General features: G+C 43.0%; 2 protein-coding genes across 2 annotated transcripts; one reads left to right on the forward strand and one right to left on the reverse strand.

The window, feature by feature from the left end:
* Positions 1-7,121: 7,121 nt before the first annotated feature.
* On the reverse strand, positions 7,122-8,210 carry LOC138941303 (uncharacterized). Its single transcript, XM_070310860.1, has one exon. The coding sequence runs from the start codon at positions 8,208-8,210 to the stop codon at positions 7,122-7,124; it is 1,089 nt and encodes a 362-aa protein (XP_070166961.1).
* A 3,202-nt stretch (positions 8,211-11,412) lies between these two features.
* Positions 11,413-12,538, forward strand: LOC138941304 (uncharacterized). Its single transcript, XM_070310861.1, has one exon. It carries the CDS (start codon positions 11,413-11,415, stop codon positions 12,520-12,522), a length of 1,110 nt encoding a protein of 369 aa, XP_070166962.1. The 3' UTR covers positions 12,523-12,538.
* Positions 12,539-12,615: the final 77 nt, after the last annotated feature.

Consider the following 12,615-nt stretch of genomic DNA (forward strand, 5'->3'; position numbering starts at 1 on the left):
TCTTGCAGTAAGACATAATCTTGTAGATAATCTGTAACTGCTCGGTGGTAAGCTCGAGAATATCGCTATCAACTAATAGAAGAAGAAACATTTTTGAGACTGAGCGGTTTCGATTTGGTGCACTTTTATAAATAGGACCCCGATGACTCATTTTCCAAAAATCTGATTTGAGATTCGCGAGAGCAAACATGCGGTTTGTGCGACAAGCGACGATAATCAAAATGAGAAATTTTGACGATAAAACACCAGTAACGTCTGAGAAAAAAATACGCAAGCATGGAAACATACTACTGATTACTATATGCGGTATCATTTGCGATTTTTCGAATTGCGGTAAGACTAATGTGTTGATAAGTTTGATAGAAAGTCTACACGGTGTATGTTTCGAGAATGTGTACGTATACTCGAAATCGCTTCAACAACCGAAATATCGATACTTGGAAAATTTGCTATTACCGATCGACGAAATTGGTTATTTTACATTCTCTAATAATAGTGACGTTATTCCACCAAACGAGGCGCTTCCGAATTCCATTTTTATTTTTGGCGACGTGGCGTGCAATAAGCAAGATACGATAAGAGAGTACTTTGCAATGGGTCGACACTCGAGCGTCGACTGTTTCTATCTTTGTCAAACGTATGCCAAGATACCCAAACATCTCGTACGGGACAATGCAAATTTACTGAGTTTATTTAAACAAGATGGTACAAACTTGAAACATACCCAGTCAGCCAGGTCTGTTCTAACAGATATTGCCAAGTGTTTGCTACAAATTATTGTCAGCAAAAAGCCTACAAATTTGGTACAAGAGTTGTTATTACCGATTAAGCTGGCAGATTGCCGGCAAGAATCAAGCAAAGCTTGCTACCATAACTACACAGCAAATTGTCGGCAAAAACTGAGCAGGATCTAGAGTGCGCAATCTGATGGCAAATTGGCAGCAAAAACCGAACAAAATTTGCAGCTTATTACAAAGTATTATAAAATAGTTCAGTCGCTTATCGCTATGCGGCGCGTTATTCATTATCTATACCCGTATTCAAATTCTTGTCATGAGTGTATATAAAGCCTACAAAAAATAATATTATAATATATATATTTCTATTAGTTCAATTTTTGACATAATTCTTATACAGGAAATTCAGATATTGAATTGATTTTTGGCAAATCAGACAGATAATTGTTCGATTTTCACTTATTCAAACAATTTCTGTCCAAAAAGATCTTTAATTTTATAAATTAAGTTATTTGAATTTACCTATATGTTTTAACATATTAATATATGATTTTATATAATGTCTAATTATCCAATGGTCATTTTATGACCAAAACTTATCATCATTTTGTTACTTAGGGTTAAGGCTTTAAATCTATTTAAATATATACTTTTATATGAATGGCCAAAAGCTGCAGAATTTGTTCGGTTTTTGCTGACAATCTGCTATCAGATTGTCTTGCGCAGATCTTGGTCGATTTTTGCCATCAATTTGACGTCAAATCATATCAAGCTTTGCTCGGTTTTTACCGTCAATTTGCTGTCAGGTTATGTCAACAAGCTTTGTCACCAAAACACAAGCTTAATGCGGACACAGATGGCACTGGATTTGTTACCAAGTTTTGAGCGAATTTGATGCCAATTTGGCAACAATTTGTTATCAAATTGCTTACTGGGTATATACAAAGATCATGTAAATACTGACATGTCTTACGATGATTTTCGCGCATTCTGTCAGAAATGTTGGCAACACAAGTATGGATTTGTAGTGATTGATAAAGACAGTTTACAGACTAATGGACGATATCGAAAAGGATTTAACGATTTTGCAATACCGTAAAGTGGTTAGTAGCTATTACATCGATCGAGCAACGTCTGAAATTTTTCGTCCGCGCGTAACATGACGACTACGATTGACAGTGACCATCGTGTGAAGATTGCGGGAGAGATTGTAAAACCGAGCGAATCAATCCGCAAAAAATATCGTTCTTTAAAAACCGGTCAAATGGAGGAAGACGTCACATTGGAGAGGCACTTTAAACCAATTATCGAACCTCTAAAACAACTTGTCGAAAATACAATCAATGTGGAATCTGATGAAGCGAAAATCGAACCAATGAGTATGCTCGAGGACAAGCATCTGAAAAAAGAGTCAAAGTATGGAACAAAGCGAACACGGTCAAATATATCATTAAACGAATTTGCTAATAACTTCTACTCTAAATTATTAAAACGTAAGCGAATGGAACAATTATCGAATGCAGTTACTCTGATAAATAACACAAATAACCAAGTCAAATATTGCACGAAAGATTGTTTCCATCTGTGGATGAAATTTTCGAAACCACGCCTGAAACGCTTGTGACGTCGGTTCAACATCTATTACAAACGTCCGAGGGTCAAAGTACATTGCGCGCATACTTGGGCCCACTAGGGCAAAAATATGTGGGAGCTATTTTAAATCAAAATAAAGATTACAATATGGATTATGTATATGGCGTTAAATTTCGCAACGAAGGAATGATGATTGGTGATAAAATTTTTATGTAGATAAAGATGACAATATTATCGGTGGAATAAGATACGTAGGAACACCAGGTCTCTACGAGTTGATTTTCAAGAGAGTGCCTGACGGTGACGTATACACTGAGGATGATAAAATTAAATACAAAAATATATTATTGGCGACAAATGCGACGTGACAATGATATGCGTAATCCAGTATTAAGTAACAAGGGATACAAGTATAAAAATATAATAGCGCCATTAATCTCTACTAAAAAAGCTAAAGGAGGTATAAACATACCGCGCGCTATGACGCTAAACAATAATAAGATCGATTACGTTCATTGGAATGATCCCAACGAGTTGGTAGATCGCTTGCGATTGTTGGAAGCTTCGCGTCAAGCCGGCAACAATGCCCATGACAATAAAATAGTATCAATTATCGAGGAACTTTGCGAAGCTGGTCTTATTATAAATTAAACTATGCGTCGACGAAACGAATCAGTCTGTCAATATCGTTTGTATCGAAATGTCGATTAATAAATTTGGATTATCGTTGGGAACACCGAACAACTTATATTATCAATGAAATGGATTACTAAGAAATTACGTGCGTGATAACGCTCTGTGTCAGACTGCCAGTAGTTATTATATGCGGGTTCTAAGCCGGGTTCTCCGAGGGGTATGCGGGGGTGAGGGGAAACCGCGCGGGCGACAAAGCCGTCACGCGGGCCATGACGTCACGCGGGCGGAGGGGGTTTTGTTGGCGCGGGGGAATGATGTCACGCGGGCGGGGGAGCTTATCGCGCGAGCATAAACAGCGCGGTGTATTACAAAGGGCGAGTGCCGATGTCCGGCTGCTCGAGAATTTATAAACATTATAAACAAATATCGTCTCACACTGCACTATTGCACGTGCGGCATTGAGTTTCGTAAAAAGATGATAAGGTTAGCACCGATGTCCGGCTGCTATAATTTATTATAAACAAAATAAAACCATCGCGGTGGTCTCTTCATTTTTTCCAGGAAGAGCCGCTCGCGCACTATTGCGCGTAACATTAGAATTAGATGATAAGGCGAGCGCCGATGTTCTGCTGCTATAATTTATTATAAACAAGATAGAGCCATCGCGGTACCATAACGCGATAGATGAAAAAATATATAATGAAGAACGAAGGGTGTCAAAAGTGTATAACGAATAATTTTGGTCGCTCGAAGAAAAGTCAAGTGCTTCTCCTTCACACATGCTCTCCGACACACTTGAACGCGCCAGTAATAAACACTGCCGCAGCAGATCTGGATTTTTCCGATGCGACAGGATAGTATCGTTCGAGTTGCCAGCGAGAAAGCTACGTAGTGAAAAGAGTGAAAAAAAAAATTTAAGTTAATTAATAAGGTACTAAAAAATGCCATCATTAATTGAATTAGTTTTGTGCCGAGAACGCTATAACGCATCGTGGTGGTCGCAAGACCTGGTGATGGGGCTGCTGAGAGCCCTGCTGAATTTAGTGGTTTTCCAAAGAGTAAGTAGCATATTTTATTTTATATTACATTTACGTTGTATTAATTATTTATAATATATTATTATTCAATTTTAATTTTATTTTACAGTACGATAGTAAAATGGAAATAAAAATCCCAGGATTTGTGAACATAGAACGCCGGCGATTTGTGAGAGCGGTGCGGCGGCACGAGCGCGATTTGCGTGAGGACGTATGGGAAGATAATGGCTCCGACGGTCTTCATTTAGACCTAAGACGTCTGTTCGGGCTCGAGCCCTACGAGGAGGACGTATGGGAACGGTGGGACGAGCCTCCGAGCAAGAAGTTTAAAAATTAATCGTAAGTATCTATTTTTAAAAAATTATTGTATATTAAATATTAAAAAATTAAATTTTATATTAATTTGTTTTTTTTTGTTTTAGAAGGAGCATCGCATATATATTTTTATTACTTTTTATTATTATTTTTATTATTTTTTATTATTTTTAAACACACACACACACACACACACATTTATATTATACATACAATTATTGAATAAACTTATTATTTTTATTATAATTAAAAGTATCATTTATTTCTGCACCTTCTTCTTTCCTTTTCCCACATGCATGCCTCGCATTATCTTTCTTTCTCCCGCGAACGTCATCCTCTTCCCACGCCAATGCGGACTCTATCCTTCTCCTACACACGTGCATGCCTCGCGCTATCTCCCGCATACTCACCACCTTACGAACGCCGTATCTCGCATCATCATCCACGCGCATGCCTCGCGCTATCCTTCTCGCACACCCATAGAATGCTATCCTTTTCCTACTCGCGAACGCCTCGCGCCGTCCTTCTCCCACACGCATGCATGCAATCACATCGCGCTATCTCTCTTACACCGCCTTGCGAACGCTGTATCATCCACGCGCATGCCTCGCGCTATCCTTCTCGCACGCCCATAGAATGCTATCCTTTTCCTACTCGCGCTGTCCTTCTCCCACATGCGTGCATGCGGTCGCCTCGCGCTATCTCCCTCATACTCACCGTCTTACGAACGCTATACTTATCGCACCAACTTACGAACGCTATCTCTTTACCACGCTCATGCAAACGCCTCGCGCCATCCTTCTCCCACGCATTACGGCATCGTACCGTAAGATCGCGCGTGCGGTTTGTACTGAGGATATGCAAGGAAGGGAAACGAAAGAAATACATAATCATTTTTTTTTCAGTTTTTAACACATTTATTTATTTATTTATATTACCATACATCACCCCGTCTCAAGGTTTCAGACAAAATTTCATCCACAGCATAAGCTAATAGTTCGCAATCTATGATAGATGTTTTATCATAAACTTCGCGCAAGATTTTGACCGCAGAATCTCTCTTGGCGCCAAACATATTACTTTGCAAACTCCGAACAAATTGATCGAAACTCTCATTTACAGCTTCTAGATTCTCGCACAGCTTCAAATATTCGTGATTAACACAGTGTTCGAGTTCGAATAAGAAAAATATAGTTGACGGTTTCATGTACAAGCAAGAATCGCGCAACGTAAGTTTGACAACACTCGCATCACTTATTTTAACAATCTCAATTGTTAAATCGTTAATCTATATCGGTGCATGATTAGGCGTCTGTACAAGTTGTTCAACGTCCGCTCATTTCAGCATTAGCGATTCCCATGTATCGATAGACAAAACAATTTGGTTGCCTCGGTTATCGCCCAGATGCAGTTCCACGTAAGATGTTATTCCAACGCTGATTCCGATATCCAAGTATTTATAAGCAGTGCGCGTTTTGACGCAAATCTGCGTACCAGAATACGTGGTTTACCGCATCTGAAAAATACAAAAAATATGAAATAGCATGGAAAAAAACATATATGAAAAATATATAAAACATTTGTGATACTTACAAATCAAATGGTTTCTTGTACGGCTTAATTTCATCTCGCGGTTTCTTACACGGCTTAATTTCGTCTCGTGGAACGTAGTAATTCACGCGTTTGCAACCGTTGCTGATGCTTCCTTCAGCGGAGTACATTTTGTCTCTCGGTTATGAGAAGTGGATCGTTGGTACTAGCAGTTGATCGTATAAAAATTAATCGAATATACGTGACGCTTATTTTCCAAAAGTATGATGTGGTGGGAGATCAATGCTCTGAAAATGTAGGAGAAGGGGAAACGGTCAACGTATGATGCGATGGGAGATTATTGCTCTGAAAATTTAGGAGAAGGGGAAACGGTCAACGTATGATGCGCTGGGAGATTATTGCTCTGAAAATTTAGGAGAAGGGGAAACACCAACGTTAAAAAGAATTCTTAGAAACGACTCGCGAGGAAAGGAGTGGGGAGAATAAGAAATAAAAAACATTAAATACGTTTACACATTTTATTTATAAAAATATTGCAATTTTTTTTTTTTTGGTGTTGCGACCACCAGTTAAATATTTTTAATACATTCTGTAATGCGCAATTCTTAACATGTTTTCCGCATCGTATAGTATTAGTAACATCTAGATTATTTAAAGATTCAATATCTTCGTAATCAGCATCCAAAGTCTCGATGATTAAATTTTCTCTCGCAAGATTCTCAAGTAAATCCACCAGCCATTCTCGTTTCTGGCATCCCTTGACGTACACGAGAGTCGACGTATCGCCATCCTCTTCTGTTCCAAGCACGGCTGATGTAATCAAGCGTTTAGCCATGCTGTATGGTACGTTTCCGTCTTCCCATCGTAATCCGTGGTGATTCGCGATCAGCCAGGAAGCACACGATTTGTCAGATTTTGTGAGGAGATTCCATGGTAGGGAGTATGTAAAAATGTAATGCGCCAGAACGGTCCCCTTTCTCAGCACCGCCACCTCCTTTACGACAAATTTCATCCCGACGAAGAATCCTTGTAGGTCCACGAACGTTGATATGGACATGACGTTTTTTATATCATCACGTCGAGAGAAAGAAGACTGCCATTGATCCTGATGTATTATAGATTTTATATCGTTTCATTCCCCTTAGGTGATTTTGCGCACAACATTGGTCAACGGGTTGTACTGAATCACGCGGTCGTGTATGATGAGGCAGTACGCTGTGGCATTCGGCGGCACGTTCTCCTTACACTCGAATTACAATCTCACATCCACGGTTGCGCTTTTGACCGATTCGTTTTGTCGAGAGCAATCGATGATCACGAACGGATCGTTACATAAAAATTGCGTGACGGTGAGACTCGGCTCGAAATACTCGTATCCGTAATAATTTTTGCAGAAACGCTGATACGTGTCGTACAAAATCGACCATCTGTTTTTATCGAAATCCAGATTCATATCGTCGTACGGATAACATTCCGAGTTCAGATAGAGTTTCACGTTGGTCAATTTGCAGTCGTCGAATCGACTCGTATCCTCGGACATGACGTTCTTCCGACCTGTCTGCAGAACGAAAACAACGTATCGCGGTTTCTCCAGCTGAGTCGCGGTCTTAATGGGCCACGAATGTTTGGTTGTACGCTGCAGTAGCGGAAATTCGTACAGATCCCACGAGCGGAAACCCATACTGAGGTATTGTCCGCTTTCCAAGGCGCGCAGCATCGATAACTTGTTAATCTCGTTCAATACGACGTGCGGCATTCGCCATTGTATCTTGAATATGTCGATCACAGGCTCCAACACCAAATTTCCAATCAGGCAATTGTTATCGTTGCGCGATCGTATTAAGATCAATTCGTGACGAGCGTTAATCACCACGCGCCTGTAATTCTCGCAAAATCCCAATAACATGTAGAGCGGTACGTAAAAATTAAAGTATCCATTCGTGTTAGTAGGCGAATCCCAGCCGGCGTTTCTCATAATCACGGTTCTATCGGATAATACCGTTACATAGTTCTTGAGTGCGCTGGTTATTCCCACATTTCTGCTACGATCAATCTCCACACCGTCGAGTTCGTATCGAATCTCATCGAACATGAACGCGACGCAATTATTTCCCAGTACCACATCAAACCCTTCAGCTGGTTTGTTTATCTTTAGTTTTCCCTCGATGTATAGAAAACTCTCATACGGCAACGTATACAGATCCTGTTGTTGTATGGGTATTCGTATCTCATCGCTGTGCTCAAACGTCGTATTGGCGTACGGGTTGTACGTGTGAGTTTCGATCTTGACGATACGATCGTCAAAGACCGGCTCACCTTCGATGTTAAGGATATCGGTCATGTTTTCTCAGCTATTTCGCACCGCGAATCCCAAAGGTTGCAAAAATTCAACGTTTGACGCGTTGAGTTTCTTTTTCTTGCCGCAACCGGATAATTGGATATTAGCGAATGTTGACGTTGTTGTCGTTGTCGCGTTATCTCTCGCGTCTTTCGCTCCGCTCAACACGAGCATCTCATGTATCGCACACTAATTTTGTCGCCGTCGTACGTGCAATCTGATGGTGATCTCTTCTCCTCGAAAATCGAGCAATCGTCCGTCTTGATCCGCAACGCGTATCGTTAGATCCGTAATGCTCCGCGCGATGATCGGCAGGTAAATGATCTGCGCCGGTGTTTCCGATATCTTATATCCTGGCGGCACGCTCGGTGAAAATTCATGTATCGTATGAATGCGTTTGCCATTGCTGTACGCACCAGTAGTCACGTTACACTCTACGCGGATAATGTTTACGTTGATGATATTAATCGGTATGTCCGATTGGTGCCATTGTCCCGGCTGCAATATACGCTTCGATGAGAATCCCAGCAGCGATCCAATGTTGTTGGGTTTGTTAAAGTTTACTCTGAAAGCGCACTTGATCTCGCTATTCATCGTATTGTAATTAGCACGGAGCACTATCGGGTATTCTACAGCCTCGTCTTCGTCACCGTTTGCTCGAACAGTCTCCTCTCGGGATATCCTCGTGATATCACCGCGTTTGTCGACACGATTGCTGGAGCGAACTACGCGTCGCGGGCGTTTCCGTGAAATTACACGTTTCAAAAACTCGTGTATTGCGTGTATCTCATATGATCCCTCGGGAATCGTAATTTCCATGTCATCCTCATCGAAATAAAATTTATTATTCGAGGAATTCACGTTCGATATCGTATGATAAGTCTCAAAATTTGTTAGACCGAGCTCATAATCACCGTCGCTCAAATCTATGGCTGGATGGTAGTGTGCCGCGAGGACGCTACTCTTCCCGGTTAGCGTGAATGTCATAGACATGTCGGCAAAACTGTTTAACGAATACTGAGTCTTAACGGCGCATCGTCAGGCTTTAAGTTCACACCGATTGTCGTCGACCGTTCGGAGAAACCGCAGACACAATTGTCCGCAGATGCTTTGATCGTAAGATTGAAAGGACGTGCGATTGTACTCGTTCTTCGTCACATTCCATCCGAAATATGGCACCAATTCATTCGGAGGTCGAAGATTACCGAAACCGTCGAAATATATAGCGCGATTTCCCCTCTTTGCGTACGCTACCCAATGAGTACCCGGTCCTTTGGTGTTATCCAAATTCACGATACCGCTCTCGTTTCGATATATACCACCGATCGGTAACAAATCACGCATGAAAACCCCTCTAACGTACGGTATACGCATACGTTTCGCCAATTGTTCTAATTGTATGTTCGTTGTCACACCCATGGGCATTTTTAGCGTCTTTTTGACGTTTTTTTTTCTTTGTTGCCACTCCTTGTCCACGTTTGTACGGGCCGAGATACAGTTCCTGTCCGTATTTATACGGAGCGAGATAAAGCCCGCGACCTTCCATCGCGCGATCGTGACGTTGCAGCTCCTCCAGCTGACGGCGCGCGGCTTTGCTGTCGTTCACCGCCTTGGCCACGCTGGCCGCTTCACCGATCAAGGATCCAAGCGCACCCAACATCGGTAGAATCGGCAATACACCGCCTCGTTTCGCTGTCGGAAGTATCCGCTTTTTCGTCGACCTTTCCCGCGTAGTCCTCATCTTCGTCTTCGTCTTCGTTTTCATACCCATGCCGATTTTTGTCTTGGCTTTCATCGCTGCCCAAACAACTGTAGCTGCGGCTCTCTCACCGAGAGTCGAATCTTTCGCGACGATGTGAGTTCGCGCTTTCTCGGCGAGTATCCTGTCAGCCGCGTGTCTCTCGGTGAGATCGGTGTTCCGGGAATACGCTGTATCGTGCTCGCGACAGGCTGCGTCCAATGGATTTATACCCCGATCACCTCTCGCCAATCGTTTCTCCAAATGAGTACCCGGACCGCAAAACTGATAGCCGGGGATATGTAACTCGAAAGGAAGGGCGTTTATCGCACGATTTAATAGGCCTGTACCTATTTTCGTTGACATTCGCCGCAATCTTTTATCAACGGTGCTGGACCGTCGATGTGCGTTCGCTGCCACGGTTGATTGTAATGTTCGTAACAGCGTCGATATTGTTGAACCTCTAAATCCGCTTTTATATGTTCCGGAAGCTTGTCCCACAGGTAGTGGACGTGATCGCCGCACATTCGCAGCAGAACAACTTTCGGCACAAATTGTAATTGTTCGGCGCTCAAATGCAAATATCGGAAGGTCTCGACAGTAGGACGAACATTTTTGTTACTGAGCGCTTCGCGGTTCCGCGCATCTATAAATAGGCGTTCGATCCAGCGTTCCTCAGTCGATAGTGTGAAAATGAGATTCGTGCGACAACCTTTAGCGATACGCGTGACGAATTGCGACAACAGATTACGATCGATGGGGGACAACGCGGAGATGCGCAAGCATGGTACGATGCTACCGACTACTATACGCGCGATCGTTTGCGGCCCCTCGAATTGTGGTAAAACCAACGTTCTGATAAGCCTGCTGGAAAGTCCGCACGGCGTACGTTTCGAAAACGTGTACGTGTACTCAAAGTCGTTGCAACAGCCGAAATATCGATATCTGGAGAATTTGCTGACATCGATCGACGAAATCGGCTACTTTACGTTCTCCAACAACAGTGACGTCATTCCACCGAGCGAGGCGCGTCCAAACTCGATCTTTGTGTTTGATGACGTGGCATGCAATAAGCAAGATGCTGTGAGAGAGTACTTCTCAATGGGTCGGCACTCGAGCGTCGACTGCTTTTATCTCTGTCAAACATACGCGAGAATACCTAAACATCTGATACGCGACAACGCGAACCTGCTGATCCTGTTCAAACAAGATGGTACCAATCTGAAACACGTGTACAACGATCATGTGAATACCGACATGCCGTACGATGAATTTTGCGCGTTGTGTCGCGATTGTTGGCAATGCAAGTATGGATTCGTAGTGATAGACAAGGACAGCTCGCTCAACGATGGTCGATACAGAAAAGGATTTAACGTGTTCGCGATACCGCAAAACGATTAGTCGTTGCCGATACTTCGTCGGAGGTGAAATATAAGAGAGAGAGATTGACATTTTTGCTTTTCCGCGATGGCTGCGATTGATAAGAGTGAGGATATTCGCGAGCGCGAAAAGATTGCGAGGACAATTGCGAAAACTAGTGAATCGATTCGCAAGAAACATCGCGCTTTGAAGATCGAGGAGGATATCGTGTTGGACAGGCGCTTTAGACCTCTCATCGAGCCGCTACAAAAGATCGTCGACAACTCTAGCTCGATCGCGATGAAGAACGAGCTGGGGAGTAACACCGACGCGGGGATCGAAGCGTTATCTATCCCGAAGCGCGAGAAAGATGATGCGACACCGCAAAAGAGGAAACGATCCAACGTCAGGTCGGATCGCTCACCAGCACCGCATAAATCGAAACGATCGGACCCTCCACTGGATGTACCGCCGATAACCTCTACACCGTCCGCGTCAATGAGAACTGTACAACCTACGATGTCCGAATTACTCGCGAACGAGGATGTTTTCGAAACCACGGACGACTCGCTCGTGACATCCGTCCGAAATCAGTTGCAAACACTGGAGGGTCGAGAAACGTTGCGAGATCAGTTAGGTCCGCTGGATCGGAGGTACGTCTGGCCTGTCCTGAGCGGCGATCGAGAGAGCGGTATTGACACCGTGTACGGTGTTTATTTCGACAACAATGGAATGATGTTCGGTAATAAACGTTTTGACGTGGACAATGCGGATAACATAATTATCGACGGCGTACAATACGTCGGCACACCTGGTCTTTACGAGTTGATCTTCAAAAAAGTCCCCGATGACGTCATCTATACGGAGGATGACAAGCAAACGTACAAGAGTATGCTATTGACGACGAACGCGCATAAACGCAATCATGATGCACAGGGTCGATTAATGGGCAACAGGGGATACAAGTACAAAGAAATAATTGCAAAGTTGATACCGATCGAACCCAAAAAAACAAAATCCGGAAAGGGATTATTCGCGCTTCGTGCGATGACGCTAACCGACAACAAGATCGACTACGTGCACTGGGACGATCCCAACGAGCCTGTGGATCGTTTACGATTGCTCGACGCTTCGCACCAAGCGGGCCACAACGGCCACGACAACGAGATCCTATCGATCATCGAGGAACTTCGCGAAGCCGGTATTATTATAAATTAAGCGGTATCTCGACAAAACTAATCAATCGATCTGCCGACGTCGCTCGCATCGATGATGCGCATCAACAAATTTGGAATATCCGAGCAGAGTAAA

Source organism: Polyergus mexicanus, unplaced genomic scaffold, assembly GCF_030449975.1.
Source record: "Polyergus mexicanus isolate NDT 795.1 unplaced genomic scaffold, iyPolMexi1.0 SCAF_18, whole genome shotgun sequence".
NCBI lineage: Eukaryota > Metazoa > Arthropoda > Insecta > Hymenoptera > Formicidae > Polyergus > Polyergus mexicanus.

Excerpts from the sequence above, each read along its gene's own strand:
- LOC138941303 (XM_070310860.1), bottom strand. The coding sequence starts at position 8,210 with ATGACCGATATCCTTAACATCGAAGGTGAGCCGGTCTTTGACGATCGT.
- LOC138941304 (XM_070310861.1), top strand. The coding sequence starts at position 11,413 with ATGGCTGCGATTGATAAGAGTGAGGATATTCGCGAGCGCGAAAAGATT.